This window comes from Monodelphis domestica, chromosome 6 (assembly GCF_027887165.1).
Source record: "Monodelphis domestica isolate mMonDom1 chromosome 6, mMonDom1.pri, whole genome shotgun sequence".
Classification (NCBI taxonomy): Eukaryota; Metazoa; Chordata; class Mammalia; order Didelphimorphia; family Didelphidae; genus Monodelphis; species Monodelphis domestica.
Window position 1 is genome coordinate 29,081,911 of NC_077232.1, and position 17,103 is coordinate 29,099,013.

Sequence of the window (17,103 nt, forward strand, 5' to 3'; positions counted from 1 at the left end):
GGAGGTCCCAGCACCCGGCTCCCTCCCGGGCCTTGGTGCGAGGGGATGAAGGCCTGTCGTTCTGCCTTTGGCAGCTGGCTGTGCTAAAATATTCCTCGAGGCTGTGAATAGCCAACGTCAAACGACTTTTCTACCCTCTCTCTCACTCCTCCTCTCCCTCTCTTAGGGTGATATCCACGAGGACTTTTGCAGCGTTTGCAGAAAAAGCGGGCAGTTGTTGATGTGCGACACCTGTTCCCGCGTGTATCACCTGGACTGTCTGGACCCTCCTCTCAAAACGATTCCCAAGGGCATGTGGATCTGCCCCAAATGTCAAGACCAGGTACTGGGGGGCGGGCAGGAGGGGCAGCCTCTGTGGGGAGCCGGCTGGCTGAATGCGGACGGATCGCCACGCTTGGCAGCACTCTGTCCTGCGCTGCTGCGCTGGGGCACTCCCGCCCTCTTCCTGCTCAGAATCCCCGCTCTGCAAAACCGGCATTTCTGCCCCCTGTTCCCTCTGCCTTTTTCCAGCCTCTTCCAAGTGGAAATAGAATTTATACAGGCCTCCAGCTGGCCCGGCACTGCCTTTGTCCCCTTAAACTATCAGCAGGCACAACCTCCGGCCTGGACATGCTCTGGGAAAAGAGGTGCCAGGCCCATCACTCGCCTCCCGTGGCACCAGTCAGGAAACAGGCTAGGAAGCACTATCTCAATTGTCCATGGCCGAAGCCCCTGGAGCCTGAATGAATTCTTAATGGCCCCAGAAGCCAGAAAAGGCCCGGAGCCCTTTGTCTGAGCTTCCCCAACTCCCATCTGGAGAAAAGCGCGCGTCTTTTCTCTTGTAACCCAGCGCCTTCCGAAGCCCACACCCAAACGGGAGGAGAGAGGGCAAAGCTTGAGTGGGAGAGCCCAGCCGGGCTCTTTAAAAATAAGTTTTTATTGATCTCGTCTGTCTCTTACAGCCCCCTCGTGACTCCGTGTATCCCTGCCCCTTCCCAGAGAGCCATTTAGTATAACAATATTTTCTGGGAGGAAGGCCCCCCAGCCCAACTGAAGAACACCCTGAAAGGGCAGCCTCTGTGGCAGGAGCGAGGGTGGCTCTCGGACCTCTTCAGAGCTGCCCGAGTCTCGTTTGCCCTCTCGCTGCTTTTACCTTGGTTTTTTGGTGGGTTCTCGTTTTTCATTTCCTTTGCTGGAGTTACCGGGTGTGTTTTCTTGGCTCTGCCGCCTTCTCTGTGTCACTTTGTGCAGATTTTCCTGGGCTTCTCCGTCATCGTCACACACCCGTACCCCCGTTTGTTTGGCCATTGCCCAAGTGCCGGCTGTCTCCTTCAGTGTCTCTCCTTGGCCCTTCCTCCCCCCAATACCACTCTCAATATGTTGGAGTCGGTGGGGACTTGGGGTCAGCCCAGTAATGGAGTGACAGGCCCAGGATCCGATTTTCTTCTCCTCTTGATGGCGTTATCTTTAATATTAAGGTCACCTAAGCATTCAGAATGTATTGTGGAAGATGCTCTAAAGTGTGGGTCTAAGTCTAATTTCTGCCAGGCTGCTCTCCAGTTTTCCCAGCAGTTTTTCTCAAATAAGGAGGTTTTTTCCTAGATAATTTATATCTTCCACTTGATCAAGCTCTGGGTTATTCAGTTCTGTTGTGTATTTTTGAAAGGGAAAACAATGCTACAAATGAAAAAGGAAGCCTGGGTGTGCCCCTGGCTAGGCCTGCTGTTGACTGCCATCGTCCCCCCAGTTTATCGGGGTCAGAAGCAGGGAGTCGGGGCCTTGTCCTGCCTTGTGTCTTGGGGAGCTCTGGGGGAAGCAGCCAGCTTTTCCCTCTCCTCTCTTTCCCCAAACCTCCATCCCAACAGAGGCTCAGGGCTGAGAGAAGTTAAGAGGGTGCTGAGCCTCCTGCCAAGCTCGCATTCCCCAGGGATGGGCTAGAGCAGAGCCAAAGACATGTGGAGGGCCCAGGCTCTCCCAGATTGGGTCCACCGTGGCCGAGGGTGGCTGTCTGTATGGAGGTCTTGCTCTCAGCGTGAGGTTCTGACCGTCGCATGTTGGGCTGTTTTCTCAGATGCTGAAAAAAGAAGAAGCAATTCCTTGGCCTGGGACTCTAGCAATTGTTCATTCCTATATTGCCTACAAAGCAGGTAAAGAATGTCGGGAGCCACACGGGCGTCAAACTGAACCCTTAAAGTTGTAGATCTTTACTTGAAAGAGATGATCATTTGGAAAGAAACAAGAAACGAGAACGTGTTCGTGATCCAGAGTCCTAGTTTCCAGAACCTCCCCATCATCCTCCAGTTAATGAAAGAAATCAAACAGTGATTGAGCGCTTACTGTATACAGGGCATCCTGTTAGGAGCTGGGATACATGGAGAATAAATAGGCAAACCCAGCTACTAAGCTTAGCCGGCCTTAGTGGGGAAGAAGAGGAAGCCTATGTGCAGATCATTCCATCCGGAGGGGGGACAGAAAGGAAATGCTGAGAAGGAGGGCAATCAGGGTGAGCTCCCTGTAGGAGGCAGGAGGGCATGGGGGCTGGCACCAGGATGGACGGGAAGTGGCGTGTGCAAATGACTGCAGAGGCCCTGGCAGGCCCCAGAGTGACTGAGAGTCGCCCCCTCCTTCCCCCCGCGCACAGACCTCTTCCAGGATTTGGGAGAGCCTTCTGGGGCCCCAGGCTCTGGGAGAGCCTCTGCCCTAGGAGAAGCTGAGGGCCAAAATGGGGTCGGGGTGTGAGTGCAGCTTCAGCGGAGGGCCGGCTCTGACAGGGAGCAGGTAGAAGGGACAAGATGTGGGCGGCGTGGATCAAAGATCATTGGGACAAAGAGGCTGGGAGATCAGGAGGGCGAGTGCCATCACCGGCCACGGAGGAGGTAGGAGGGAGATGCTGTTTTTTAAAGTGCAGTTGAGTATTTAAGACAGTAGAGCTCAGGGAAGACCTGGCTCGGGGATTCCCCGCACCCTCTCCAGAGTGGAAGGAACCAGGCCCGGGACGCTGTGGCGAGAGCGCGAGGCCTGGCCGGACCCTCCCAAGACTCAGTTTCTTTGGCTATAAAACGAGGATCGCAAGAGCCGTGAGCCCCAAAGTCGTGGCAAGAAAAGCGGATCACTGGGGCAGCTGGCTGGCTCCGGATGAGAGCCGGGCTGGGAGGCAGGATGTCCTGGGTGACACTTGGTCACTTAGCCCTCCCTGCCTAGCCCTCGGGGCTCTTCTGCTTCCAAGATGGACCGAAGGGTTTAAGAAACAAATGAAATCTTTTTTTTAGAACGAAACAAAAGAAAAGCACTTTGTAAAGACTGCTGGAGGGCTTTTGGAGAGGCCCTGGTAAGAGATGTTCCGTTTCCGTTTCAGCGAAAGAAGAGGAGAAACAGAAGCTGCTGAAGTGGAGTTCAGACTTAAAGCAGGAGCGCGAGCAGCTGGAGCAGAAGGTGAAGCAGCTCAGCAGTTCTATAAGTGTAAGGAGACCTCGCTCACTTGCTAATGAATGACTGCTTGGGGCTGGAACCCTCGCCAGGGGCTCACAAGCCTGGGTCAGCAGGGGCACGTGGGGGGGTCCTGCCGGGCCAGCCCCCGCTCAGGAGGGGGACATTCACAGACAGAGCCAATAGGAAGCTCTCGGCGCTGGGGGAGTTGGGGAGGAGCTGAGGCTTCAAGGAAGGGAGGAGGGACAGGCAGAGCATGGAAGGCCGCAAAGGCTTGTGGGGGCTGAGCCAGGGTTTCAAAGGCCAGAAGTGAGCAGGAGCCATCAGGGCTTCCTGAGGGGGCAGCGACTTGTCCGTAGGTACCTTCTGGGGAGGAATGAGAGTCCTGTTTTGGACATGCTTAACCCGGGCCCGATTTGAGAGGCGCAGCCCGAGGCTCCGAAGAGCACATTCCTTGCTGGGCATCTGTTTGCCCTGCCAAGGAACAGCCTTGGAACCAGAGAGAACAAGAGAACGATGGCTGAGAGCCTCAAGAAAAGGAAGGTCCTCCCTGAGCACCTTCTGGTGATTGAGGCTGGAAAAGGTACCAGGAGGCGCCTCGAGTCAGGAAGACCTGAATTCGATTCTTCCCTCAGACCCTTCTTACCTGGGTGACCCTGGACAAGTCACTGAAGCTCTCTGAGACCATTTCCTTAACTTTAAAATGAATAAAGTAGGGTTGCTAAATGCACCTAACTTGAGGATTGTTATGGCAAACAAATGGCAAAATAGTAATTAAAAAAGGATTTAAAAAGGGGGCCCACACACTAGACCAGTGAGTTGTCCTTTAATTCCTGCCAAAGTTCTGGCACCTCACGCTGAAGGGACGGTTAATAGGCTCTAGAAAAGGAGACGGTGATCCCCGGGGCAAGCGGCTTCTCGGAGTCAGGGCAGGGCAGGCCTCGCCCCCCTCGACTCCTTGCCGAGGCCCCGACTCGGGAGTGCCGAGGAGGGCGACGCTGACAGAAGGGGGTTCACAGTCTCGGTCCCTTCCTCCAGGGAGATGAGATGCAGTAGGCCTGATGTAAAGGCTCCTCCTTGGGTTCGCAAGTGTCCGCATTGGGGCCTCGGCCTCGGGAGAGCCCCGGAGCGCCCCAGCAGATCCCAGGCCGCTCCTGACCTTGGAGAGCAGTTGGAGTTGAGGCCGTAGGAAGGGGAGGCTACAGATGGGAATGTGGCTCTTGAAAGGGGAGCCGGGGGTGGGGGGTGGGGGAAGGCCTTAGGGGATCCCGATGGGTCACGGAGGGCCCAGAGTCCAGGGCGCCAGCTTGGCTGGGCCAGAAGCGCCATCTTTTTCTCATTAGAGATAAATTTTGGCAGGAATTAAAGTGCAACTCACTGGTCTGTGGTTTGTGGGTCCGTTTTCAAATTCTTCTCTTTATTAACATTATGCCATTTGTTTCCCATGGAGACAGTGGGGGGTGATGTCCAGGGGCTTTGGGGACAACGGGGGGGGGGGGGCATTCCGATAGCAGTTGGCAGTCTGCGGGGCCTTTTCTGGGCTTTGTTCTCTCATTGGATCCCCGCAGCGGCTCTGGGGCTATTCTCCCCATTTTGTAAGCAAGGAACCAGAACTTAAGGGACTTGCCCAGGGTCACACAGCTAGTAGATGTCTGTGGTGGGATTGGAACTCGGGTCTTCCTGACTGGCCACGGTGGTGCCTCAAAGTATACTAGAAAGCAGTTTGTCTTGCGAGTCTGTTGGCTCTTGGCGCGTTCCCCACTAGGCAGAGGTTGGGTTTGGCGGCCAGAGGGCCGCTGGGGATGGATGTCGGGCGGCGTTAGGGCCTAGATGGTCGCTGGGGCCCCCCCACCCGGCAGGCAAACGACCTTTGGCCCTGGCTAGCCCGTGCTGGGCTGGGCACCAGGCTTGAAGGGCCTGGAAAAGCCAGGGGGCCTGACCGTGAGTGACCAGCCAGCGGGCGGCTGCTCAAGGGCTCCCCCACTCTTGCTCTGGCCCCCAGCTTTCCCTTGGGGGGGTCGGGCCCGGAAGCTGAGGACGACTCTCAGGCTCTTGCTTCCCCCCACGTCTTTATTGGCCGGGGGCCACCCAAGGGCCACGTGGGCTCCCGGCGATGCCGGGCGAGCGTGAAGGCCACCTTCAGGGGGAGCGGGTGCTCCTGGCGCTCTTGAACCTTGGAGCGGCGTCGAGGCAGCTAGCCCGGGCCGCCCAGGAGCCCGCCGTCTGACGGAGCTCAGAGGGCTCGGGGCAGGGTGTAGCCAGAGCCAGGCTGCAGGAGGGACGGGGCTCCGGGCCCCCGGGGTCCCCGCTGGGAAGGGCGCCTCGTGGGCCTTCCTCCGAGCTGGCCTCCCCCTGCCGTGGCTGCGCCGCCCCGTCCGGCAGCCTCGGACTCTGGGGCGGCCGCTCAGCGCCCTGTCTGTCCCCTTCCTTTGCCACAGAAATGCATGGAAATGAAGAACAACATCCTGGCCCGGCAGAAGGAGATGCACGGCTCCCTGGAGAAGGTCAAGCAGCTGATCCGCCTCATCCACGGCATCGACTTGTCCAAGCCCATGAACTCGGAGGCCGGCCTGGCGGCCGTGCCCAACGGCCCGGACTGCACGCCCGCGGCGCCCGTGCCCGCGCCCTCGCCCGGCTGCACGCTGAACTGTAACAAGGGCGAAGAGACTAAATAACAGGCCCGGCCGAGGGGCGGCGGCGGAACCCCGAAGACGCGAGGCGGGCCGAGCCGGGCCTCCTCCGCGAGGGCAGGATTCCTTTGGCTCTTTGGCTCCAGAGAGGGAAGAAGCTGGTGCCGGGCGGCGCCGGAGTTTGCCAATTGATCCTTCTTCTGTGTACATGCAAAGTCTGGACCGCATCACGTGAAACAGTGCCAGCTGGGGGTGCTCTGCCAGCACCGTGCCAAGTGAAATATATATTTACTCTCTCTATTCTACACCAGTGTGTGCCTGCAGCAGCCTCCACAGCCACGAGGGGGTGGGGTGGGTGGGCTGGGGTGGGAGCAGGGAAGAAGAGAGCAGAGCAGTTGCAGATCCTTACTCGCTGAGCAGTTGGTTTCGGGGGGAGAACAGTCCAAAGAGTGTGTGGGCTTTCCTGTTCTAAACTCTCACGACTATAAAACCAAAAACAACAAAAAAAGGAAATCCAGATGTAAGCAATCGCAGTGCCCAGAAGGGGTGGGGAGGGGGGCGGGGGGCGGGCGCCGGGGGGGAAAGTATATCAAATAAGCAGTATTTAATATCAGTGGGAGAGGGAGGGGACGGGTGCCGGGAGACGGCCGCGGCGCGCGGCTCCCAGGTCTGTTTCTCCCCACGCACCCAGCTCCCGCCTCGGCGGGGAACCCCCGGCCCCACCGCCTCGGGCTCACCCCAACCCTCCCAGAGCAGCCCCCCACGCTTTGGGGTCTGCCCGGGGGCCAGCTGCACTTTCGGGGGGGAGGAATGGGGGTGAGCAGAGCAGGGGGGCCCCCAAAGTCAGGTGCCCGGGGTGGCCGGGCATGGTGGAGGCCAGAGGAAAAAGGCAGATCAGTGATTTTACTTGAAAACAGAGCTCCATCCCTTCTCTATATTTATAAAGCGGAAAAGAGCCTGAGCAAAGCACCCCACAGCCCACATGTGTGAACTTCATGGAGACATTTCTTTTTTTTTCTTTTCTTTTTTTTAATGTTTCTTTTACTTTTTTTGTAACAAAAACTAAAATAAGGAATAGAAAAGCTGTTTTTCAGGCTGACGGTCCAATTAAAGGGGTAGATGAGACCTTGCATGGTATAGATTAGGGGTCCTAGTGTCAGTGAGATACTGTGAGTCGTCGTGAGTCCTCGTGTCATCGTTTCGGGCACTGTTTTTTTATGCAAGGGCAAAATCTTTGTATCTTGGGGGAAAAAACGACAACAACTTTTTTTTAAATTAAAAAGGAAAATAAAAGCTATTGAGGTCTTCCTAGTGTTACTTAAATTAAGATCAAGGTAAGAAACATTGTAAAAAAAAATTTACACAAGTGCTATTTGTTTCCTAAAAACAGTGATTTCTATTAAAAAGGTGTCAGAACTGGAGAAGACTGTGTAGTTCTAATTTTTTAGCACAGCATCTGCTGCTCACAAGGCCTCTGTTATGGGTGTGTTTCCAGGCAGATCAGTCAGGGCCCCCCAGCCCCAGGCTGTGGTACACACCGACCTCTCCTGCCCGCCTCGCTTCCCTCCTCCCAGAGGAGCATCCTTCTCTTGGTGACTTGGTCCCTGCGCCTTGCTCTCCCTGGCGCTTGGAGGAGGGCTTCCACAAAGGGCCCTGGAGGCCCTAGGGCTGAGAGGGCAGCGGCGCCCTCGGAGGGGCCTCCTGAAAGGGTAGGTAGGACGGGCCCCCTGGGAGACCCCATCCTCAGCCCTGGGTCCACGTGCCGAGCAGAAGGGGGCATCCGGGGGAAGAGCGTGCCCACCTGCTCTTTGAGAAAGACCCCGTCCCTGCTGGCTCAAGGAAAGGAACGGACTCTCCACCACCGTCTTCTCTGTCACGTCTTGGCCAGAAGGTAATTTTGTTCTGCTTTCTTAGTTCTAGCATCTTCCCTTCCTGAGAAATCGGGGCACTCGGAGCATCTCCTTGGGGAAGGGAAGCCTCGGTCCCCTGGAGCTGCGTGCCAACTGCATGTGCTTCCGGAGGGAGATGGGGCAGCGCATGTGTCCCCCTCCGTGCCACCCCCATCTGCTCTGGGCAACAGCTGCATCCTTAAGTCACGGCCGAGGCCACCGCACCCCCTTCCTGTTGCTAGGGTGACCCTCCGTATCCCAAACCCCTGCTTCCTCCCCAGAAGCCCAAGAGGAGGTTTAGAGGCTCAGGCTAGGACAGACGGGCACGGTGCCCTATTAGAGGCTCAGCCAGCTCCGGGGAGGGGAGGGGGGACAGGGAAAGGAAGACGGGAGGACCCCTGGAGACCCAGGCCCTCCCTTCCCTTGAAACTAGGGAGCTCCAGGAGAAGCTCAGGCTTGCCCCAAATAGTTGGCGAAAGCTCCCAGACCAGCTGTGGTCTCTCTCCCCATCCCTCTGGCGAGACGGACTTGTCTGAGCTCATCCAACTATCCAGGACTTCTATCCAGTCTTCTAGTTCCCTGGAAGTAGCTGGAAACCGTGGAGCCGCGTCCAAGTGAGTGCTGGGGTGGGCGAGGAAGGCCCTGCCCAGGTCCCAAGGGCGGTGAGGGATGAGAAGCCCTCAGCGCTGCCCTTCGGTCCTAGGACACCGAGCTGGTGTGAGGAGAGAGAAGGGAGAATCCGGAAGCCCCCTCCCCGCCTGCCTCTCTGAGGCGGCCCCTTGGCCGGGCTGGTCCCCTAGCTTAGGATGACCACGACCTTCTCTCCTAGCATCCCAGGGGAAGGGGGAAGGAAGGGGGGAGAGCTGGAGAGACGCCAGGTTTGGCTTGGGAGGGGAGCCCGCTGCCAGGTGCCCGTACAAGCCCCAGCGCGACTCCTAAGCCGCCTCAAGCCGCTGATGTCACCTTTCCTCCCAGAGGCCTCCTCTCCTCTTCTCTGGCTTCCGCCCCAGACTTGGAGTTCTCTCAGCTGCGCTCTCCCCTGCTCTCCCTCCTTCCCACCCCCACAAGGCTGGTTTGTCCCAGCTTGCCTCCCCAGAAGATGCGGCAGCACCCAGCTCTCCTCAAGATTTCATCGGCGCTCTGCCTGTCTGCGGTGCCTTGGCTCCGGACCCGGGGCAAGGCGCCCGCCTCCACCGAGGCCGTTCAGCTACCTGGCTCCCCAGGCTGGGCCCCGAGTCTTCAGGAATCCTGGCGGAGGGAACACAGGCCGGCTCCTCGAGGCCCCAGCCTCAGCAATCAGGGTCTGGGGAAGCCAGGGGAGAGGTGGCAGGGGAATGCTTCCCCCCCAAATCCTGGCAGAGGGGGGCTGCGGGAGCGGATCCTTGGTGACCCTTTTCCTCTTTTGTCATTTAGAAAGGTCTCCCAGAGACCCTGGTTCGCGGGCCACGGACGCCTCCCTTCTTTCATCGAGCATCATCCCCCGACGGGCACTGGGAGACCAGAAGGCGCCTCCGGCCACTTCCTCTGGCAGAGGAAACGGAGGGCCGCTCTTCTTCCTCCGGCTCGGCTCGGAGCCCACCATTGCTGGCTTCGCCGCCTCCTCCCAGCCCCCTTCCCCAGCCTCGTCCTCACAGAGGGGGCAGCAGCTCGTCCATCCCTCGGCCCTTTCTCGGACGCGGGAGCCCGTGTGATGGCAGCCTCTGTAGAATCCCATGTAGGTGTGTGGCTGGTGGAGGGGGAGGGCGGGCAGAAGGCGGCCGATACATTTGTTTATTTTTACACCTTATGAATAAAACAAAATGAAGTCTGGTGTTGGCCTCCCTGTGTTGGGGTTTGGGGTGAGAAAGCCAAGGAAACTCCAGTCTTTGGGGCTCCCCGCCATAGTCCTCCGGGCCCCCGACACCCCTCTTCAAGGGGCAAAGGAAGATGGTGAAGGAGCCGGGTAGGCCCGGCCTGGAGAGACCTCGGAGGCAGCCACGGGAGCTGTGGGGTTTGGCCCCAAAGGGCAGCATGGGGGTGCCAGGAGCCCCGAGTCATGGTGACTCAGCTCCCCGACCCCAAGAGATCAAAAGATAGGAAAGAGGAAAGAATAAAAGCTGCTTTAATGACAGGTCCGAAAGAGAGCGGGGAGGCCAGCCCCACCGTGGCACCTTCTCCAAAGGCGACAGACACACAGTTCCATCGTGCCGCTTAGGTGCCCTTCAGTCACTCAGAGACCCTGGGACAGGCCCAGGCCTCGGGGGGGAGGACGAGGGTCCGGCCTCTCAGCGCTGCCTCTGGGCCGTGAGGTACTTGAGGGCAGCCGCGCCATAGCGGCGGGACAGGTCCTGGTGGAATCCATCCTTGAGGGCCTGGAGGCACCGGCGGTATGCAGGGCTGGACCGGAAGCGGGAGATGTCGAGGCTCGGAGCGTGGGGCAGGTGGATGGCAAAGGCCTCGGGCAGGACCAGGAACTCGTACTCCTGCAGGGAAGGAGGAAGGGGGGACCATGGACGGGCCGTTCCAGCTCCGCCTTCCCCCAGTCTAGGTTCTGGCCTCCAAGCGGGCCCCCCCGCACCCACCTGCGCGTCGAGCTCCATGATGTGGGCCACCTTGTTCCAGCCAAAGCCCACGAAGCGGGGGTCGTAGCGGGGGCAGTCCCGGGCCACCACCACGTAGGGCTCGTAATCGGCCGCCCACTCCACGCGGTAGGGCGCCTGGGCCTCCCTCCAGCGGGCGTAGTCGGTGGGCTCGTGCCCTCGGGGCCAGACGTGGTACCTGCCGGGCCCAGGAGACATGCGGTCACGAGGGGGCTGGGGGGGCTGAGGTGACGGGGAGGGGTGCGGGGGGGGGCCCACCTGAAGGTGTAGAGGGAGCCGGCGTCCAGCAGAGCCAGCAGCTCCTTCTTGGAGGTGGGGAAGTTCAGGCGATAGCGAAGGGTCTCAAAGGCCGGCACCACCAGAGCAGCTTTGCGGGTGGCCAGGCCCAGCTCCTTAATGGAGGTCCTAGAGGAGAGGGGCCGTCAGGGAGGGAAAGGACAGCCCTGGCACACCGTCACCTCCGAATAAAGCCGGGTGAGGTCTGCCAGGCCATATGAAAAACGACAGGGAAGAGGCTGAATCGGGGAAGCGTTTTAAGAAAAGCTCTAGGACTCGGGGGGCGGCTGGGGGGCTCCGTGGATACAGCCAGGCCTGGAGACGGGAAGTCCAGGACCCTTCCCAGCTGGGTGACCCTGGGCAATAGAGTATGGATTCTAGGAGGGAAGGGAAGGGGTCAAAAACAAAACGGCGCCCTTCCCTCCCTGAGCCTCAGGATCCCTGTCGAAAATGGGCCCCCTAGTCCTTGCCCAGCATCACCAGACCCCCCAGGAGAGAGCCCCCCTAAATCTAGCCTCACTCCTGCCTTTCCTGCCCCCTCCATTTCTATTCCCATTTAGCCAGAGGGAATCACAGAACGTTGGGGGGTCCTCGGGGCTCCCCCACTGCCCGCCCCCTCTGCCCGGGGCGGGAGCAGCTGGCACCTGAGGTAGTCATAGAGGGAGAAGGCCGGCAAGAAGTCGATGTCGCTGAGGAAGACGTAGGGCGTGCGGGCCTGGCCCAGAGCCACGTTCCGCAGCAGGTTGACGGGGTACAGGGGCCCTTCTCGGTACACGATATGGTAGGCTACGTCCCTCCGGGCGGCCAGCACCTCCGAGGCCTGAGCGAAGCGGAGGAACTGCTGGGCCTCGGCGTCGGACAGGTACAGGGCCAGGCTCATGGGGCCCGGCCAGTGGCGGCAGAGGGCCTCCAACATCTGCAGCCTGGGGAAGCCGGAGGCAGGGGGACGTCAGGCCGGGGGGCCGGGCCCACGCCCCGCGCCTCCAGCCCTCCCCCCTTACCGGTCCATGGAGAGCTGGGCTACCAGGGTGACGTCGTGAGGGTCGGGGGCGGGGGGCTCGAAGGGCAAGAAGGTGAGGTGCACCCGGTGCACCGTGAGCCGCTGCTGACGGAACTCGTAGCAGGCCTCGTCGTCCTCTAGCTCCCCCGTGGCCGGTCTGGTCTAGGAGACGTCGGGGAGAAAGGCCTGAGCCCGGGGCTCCCCGAGGAGCTTCCAGCCCCCTTCCCCGGGCCCTCCCCAGGCGGGAAGGGGGCGCCGCACCTGGCCCGGCTCCGGCTGGGGTTCGCCGCCGCCGCAGCCAAACAGTTCTCTCCGCAGCAGGTTCCCGTCGTACTCCAGGAAGGTCAGGTAGAGGTTTCGGAAGAAGTCCACGTGTTTATTCTTCACCCCGAGTTTCTTGGGGGAGTTCCAGTGAATCACCTCGGGAGAGCGAGGCCCGGAGCCTTAGGCCACGGTGTCCTGCCCCCGCGCCCCTCCCCACGGCCCCCCGCGCGGGCCCACCTTGAGGTCCGACGCCTCGGAGTAGCACCGCTCGGCTCGCGTGTGGTCCGAGAGCTGCACGTTCCAGGAGCAGGGCAGGGGGTGCACCAGCCACGGGTGCTGTTTGATCACGGCGTTGAAGATGTCCTGCAAGGGGGCGAGCCCGGTGGCACCTCTGCCCGAGCCTCCGGAGGCGGTGCCCCCCACCCCCCTGGGGATCCCTCCTGGCCTACCTGGTCCGCCAGAGAGGTGGCCAGCATGGTCAGCAGCTCTCGCTCCGCCGTCAGCCTCCACATCTGCTCCCAGCCCACCTGCCTCAGCCTCTCCAGCTGCAGAAGGATCACCCCTGGGGAAGGCACTTTCATCTGGGCATCCCCAAATCCCCGACCCCGTCCCCCTCCCCAGGGCCCCGGGCAGCCCAGACGGCGGCCACGTGGGCAGGGATTGAGGGCCGGCCATACCTGTGTTGAAGCCGCGGCCCAGGGCGGGCCAGGGCCGGTGGTTCTTCCAGAGGTTCCCGAGGTACCAGTCACTCTGGTTCTCCACCAGCCCGATCACCTGCTTGTCTGGAAGGAAGAGAAGGTGGGGAAGGGAACGGAGGAGCCCCGGACCCCCAGCTCGGGGAACCTTCTCTGGTTCGAAGGCCGAGCACCGGCCGATGCTCTTTGGGGGGACGGGGGGCACCGGGGCCCGGGTCAGAGGCCTCGGATGGCAGCAGGGGTAAGGAGGGTCCGGCTCCTCACCTGAGAATCGGGCAAAGACGGCCCAAAGGTCGGCGATGTCGGAAGCAAAAGTGATGTCGGTGTCCAGGACGATGACTTGGGGCAGGGTGGGGGGCAGTGCCCGGAGCAGGGCCAGCTTCAGGAGCCCGTAGATGCCCGAATAGTGCTTATTGGGGATCCAGGCCACTTCGGGCTAGAGGGGAAAGAGCCACATGGGGCAACTCCCGTCGGTGGCCCAGAGGGTGTGAGCCCACCCAACCCCCCAGCCTCCAGTTGGGGAATCCCTGCGATGCCGCTGAGGAAGGAACAGAACAAAGAGGAGGGGCTGGCTGGAGAAAAGGGCCAGACCTGCTGTGCGGAGGGACCCCTGAAAGGGAAAGGATTGGGGGGCTGGCACACCGCGGCAAGGAAGGGCACTAGATGTTGCGAGGGAAGGCCCTCTCTGCTTCGGGGTGACCTGCACCAACCTCTCTGGCCTCGCTTTGGCCCCTTCTGCCTCACAGGCTGTCACAATTCAAACCCAGGTCACCCACACCAAAGCCACTACCCTCAAGAGCCATGGCCAGGACGTCCTGGGTTCAAATGTGGCTTCCTGGCTGTGTGACCCTGGGCAAGTCGCAGAACCCCAGCTGCCTAAGCTGCCTGGGTACCCGTACCGAGAGGCAACTCTAAGACAGAAAGGTGGCTTAAAAAAGAAAGAAGGGGGCCAGAGCCTGGCCCGGGAGGCTGGGGGAGGGGGAGGTTGGGGGGGAGGGGGCTCCCTACCTTGAGCTCATCAGCATTGTAGAAGCTAACCAGGACGGAGGGCACCATCCAAGTGCTGAACAGGGTCTCCAAGATGCTTCGGGCCACGGTGTCGGTGACCAGATGGAAATGCAGAGGGTTCTTCCTGGGGGGGGGGGGGTGATTGCTATGAGGGGGCCCCTACCCAGCTGCTGCCCAGCCCTACCTGGCCTAGCCCCCTCCCCCACCTGGAAACCTTGGAGCTTTGAAGCTGCTCCCAGCCTTGTTCCTGACCAGGGATGGGGGGGGGGGGGTACCTGTGGAAGAGGATGGACTTGACCAGAGTGACCACATCCCGGCTGGAGTTGTGCCCGGCACACACGATGGCAACGTGCAGGAGCTGGGGGGGGGGGGGGTGTAGAGAGACGGATCCCAGGTCCACAGCTGCCACCTGGGCCTCCCTGTCAGCCTCCCCCAACCTCCCCAGGCACAGATCATAGCTTGGCCTCAGAGAGGACCCTTGACTGGGATGCCAGTGAGTGGCCCAAGTCTCCCTGACGTTTAGAAGCTGGGACTTGGCCCTCCGTCCTCACTCCTCAGCAGCGAGGGTCAGCCCCCAAGATCGGGGGACAATGGAGGGGGCGCCCCTTAGCCAAGATATCTGGGGTGGTGGCCTCGCGGGATGGTAGGGGATTGTGGGTGGGAGGGCCTGGGACCCCTAGACACCTCCGGGCTCGTCTAGGAGCCCCAGGAGGAGCCCCAAGAGAGTTGCCGCTCCCGCGGACCGCAGGGCCCAGTCCGGAAGGGCCGGCTGCAGCACGTGGCACCTCCCTCCCTCTCGGCCATCTGGAGGCCACCCCGGCTCACCTGGCACTTGGGCACGGCGGGTGGCTGCGGCTGGCTACAGGCCGTCCAGCCCCGCGACTCGTGGCGCCGGAGCTCCTCCCGGAGCTGCCGGTTCTCCTCCTCCACGGCCCGAACCTGAGCCCCCAGCCCCTGGAGGGCGGCCCCAGAGCACGGCGAAGGCAGGAGCAGTCGGCCATCTGCGGCGGAGCAGGAGACAGAGCAGGGCTCGGCGTCGGTCCGAGCGGAGTCAGCGGCGCCCCAGCTCCCCCCTCCCCTCTCCCCAGGCGCGCTTCCCACTCACATGCCAGAGCCCCGCTTAGCAGGTAGAGGCCCGACAGCAGTAGCAACAGCAGCAGGAGGCCGGTCGCCAGCGCCTTGAGCCGCCCTCGTCCCCGCCCCCGGGGCAGCATGGCCGGCTCAGGGCGGCCCGGGCCGGCCATGGGCAGCGGGCTGCATCGCCGACCCTGTGGAAGGACGGAAGGAGGCGGGAAGCCCGGGCCGCGGCCGTCCCGTCGGGGCAAGCCGTGCTCTTCCGCCGGCTGCCCTCCTTACCGCTCACCCGGCCTCTCCCGCGCCCCTCCCGGCCTGGCTCGACAGCACCTTCACCTCGTCCCGTCCGGGCACGATCCTGCCCCGCCCGCCCGGGCCCTCCAGCCAGCCAGCCACCTGGGCGCCTTCCACCTCGGCTCCGCCGCGCTCGGCTCAGCTCGGAGGGAGGGGGTTGGGCCGCCCCTACCCAGGCCCGGGCCGCGGAGGAATGCGGGCCCCGAGGCCACCCAGAAAGGAGCCCTCCCCTCCCCTCCCCTCCCCACTTACCTGGCGCCGACTCCTGCGCGCTCCTCCCGGGAGCTGCCCCTCCCCGCGCCCCCAGGCTCAGGCCTCGCAGCTGGAGCGGCCCCGGGCCAGGCGGGGCCGCAGCCACAAAAGATCCCCGGCCCGCGGGCTCGAAGGCGGTCTCCCCCGAGCCCCTCCAGCAGGCCCGGGGCGGGGCCTCCCGGCCCTGCTGACCCCTGCTCGAGGGATCAAAGGAGACTCCGAGGCCCGCACGGCCGGCCAGGGCCAGAGTTTGCATGTGAAAGGGGGGAGGGAGGGAGGGCCCGCGAGGAATGTGGAATCCACCGAGCTGGGGCCCAGGCCTGCCTGGGGGAGGGGACTCGGCAGTGGGGACACCTGTTCTGCTGGGAAACCTGGCCAGACCTGAGGAAGGGCGCCGGCCGGGAGGTGGGGAAGGCCCTCCCCAGGGCCCGCCTTCTTCCCCTGCCCCGCCTGTGGCCTCAGAGAGGAGGGGAGGCCTTTGGGGAACTGGGGGTGCGGGGTGTGGAGCGAACCCACACCTGAGAGGCTGCAGGAAGACCCTCTTGGGAAAACTCCTCTGACCCGATCTGAGGCCTCTGCCGGCCCTGGGGGAGCCTGAGAAGCCTTTAGGGCCCGGAGGCTGACCGAGGGTCCCCATCCAAGCCAGAGAGCAGCGCTGGGGACGGCGGGGGTCACTCTGAGGGGGCAAAGCCACTGCTCGGGCCCTCTTGGACTCTGACTCTCTCTCCCTTTCTCCCCAGGGTCCTCCCTCCACTCCACGGCCGGGTCCCCCACGCAGAGAGGGGCCAGAGACAGCACAGAGCTTGCAGAGTGGGCTAAGCAGCACCTTGGAACAAAGGGCATGGAATGTCCCAGCTGGGAGAGAGCCCTCAGAGCCCACGCGGTGGGGAGCCGCGGGAAGGGGCACTTGAGAGCCTCAGAACCCCGGAGCTGGACCCCATCCCAGAACCGGGGATGCAGGAGGTGTCTTAGGGAAGACTCAGCCTTCTGGCCCCGGGGTTCCAATTCCACTCCCAACACTCCCTGGGCCACCCCGACAAGTCACTGAATCTGGCCTCAGGCTCTTCCTCAGAAAATATCCGTAGTGTAAGCACTTCCCGGTTTGTTCTAAGACCAAAGAAGGTAATATGGAAAAAGTGCTTTGTCAGCCTTAGAATGCTCTATAAATAGCAATTCTTTTTACTAGAATAGGAGGTTAGTGCTGAGGGGCACCTGAGAGCACCAAATGTCAGGGGGAAGAGAGTTCTTATATCTCTGCCTGTCTTCATAGAAAGGGAAACTGAGGCCCAGGGCGATTTGGCTAAGAGCTGCGAAGCTGGGTAGTGGCTAAACTCCTGAGGCTTCCTGACAGCTACAATCCTGTCCCCAGCTGGTCCTCCCAGGGTTAGGGGCAGGTGAAACCTATACACATATAGAGGAGTTCACAGTGCAGAAACTTCCCCCACCAAAGCAGATTGCAGCTAGAGGGTCAGGCCTGGAGTCAGGAGGTCCTGGGTTCAAATATGGTCTCACATTTATTGGCTGTGAGACCCTGGGCAAGTCACTTAACCTTGTTTGTCTCTGTAAAATGAGCTGGAGACAGACAGAAATGGCAAACCACCCCCAGGATCTTGGCCAAGAATCAGACAGGAGGGAACTTCCAGACTTCAAGATCTGGCTTCTCTAGCCACTATACCTTGCAGCCTCTTGGGAGGGGCTTAAGTTTTGGCAGTGGGTCCACTCTGCCCTTCCTAAGGC

General features: G+C 61.3%; 2 protein-coding genes across 12 annotated transcripts in view; one reads left to right on the forward strand and one right to left on the reverse strand.

Moving 5' to 3' along the window:
• PHF21A (PHD finger protein 21A) overlaps nt 1–7,341 on the forward strand; it is a 185,299-nt gene extending 177,958 nt beyond the window's left edge. For all 9 annotated transcript variants that reach the window (XM_056801886.1, XM_056801894.1, XM_056801891.1 and 6 more), the window contains 4 exons: nt 167–322; nt 2,051–2,126; nt 3,335–3,438; nt 5,844–7,341. In XM_056801886.1, the coding sequence (XP_056657864.1) occupies nt 167–322; nt 2,051–2,126; nt 3,335–3,438; nt 5,844–6,080 (573 nt within the window). In that variant the 3' untranslated portion in view covers nt 6,081–7,341. The remainder of the gene's footprint in view (nt 1–166; nt 323–2,050; nt 2,127–3,334; nt 3,439–5,843) is intronic.
• LARGE2 (LARGE xylosyl- and glucuronyltransferase 2) lies at nt 7,037–15,713 on the reverse strand. Of its 3 annotated transcripts, none has more exons than XM_056801883.1 (15): nt 15,367–15,713; nt 14,852–15,014; nt 14,572–14,747; nt 14,022–14,104; nt 13,747–13,870; nt 13,003–13,174; nt 12,721–12,825; nt 12,493–12,617; nt 12,281–12,406; nt 12,041–12,199; nt 11,781–11,941; nt 11,424–11,702; nt 10,762–10,908; nt 10,486–10,681; nt 7,037–10,386 (listed from the first exon to the last, which is right to left on the reverse strand). In XM_056801883.1, the coding sequence occupies exons 2-15, from the start codon at nt 14,988–14,990 to the stop codon at nt 10,189–10,191; spliced, it is 2,190 nt and encodes a 729-aa protein (XP_056657861.1). In that variant the 5' UTR covers nt 14,991–15,014; nt 15,367–15,713; the 3' UTR covers nt 7,037–10,188. The 3 variants fall into 3 exon arrangements, with proteins under 3 accessions (XP_056657861.1, XP_056657863.1, XP_056657862.1); XM_056801885.1 differs by having other exon boundaries at nt 12,493–12,605; nt 15,367–15,700; XM_056801884.1 differs by lacking the exon at nt 15,367–15,713 and having other exon boundaries at nt 14,852–15,303.
• Between the last annotated feature and the right edge of the window lie 1,390 nt (nt 15,714–17,103).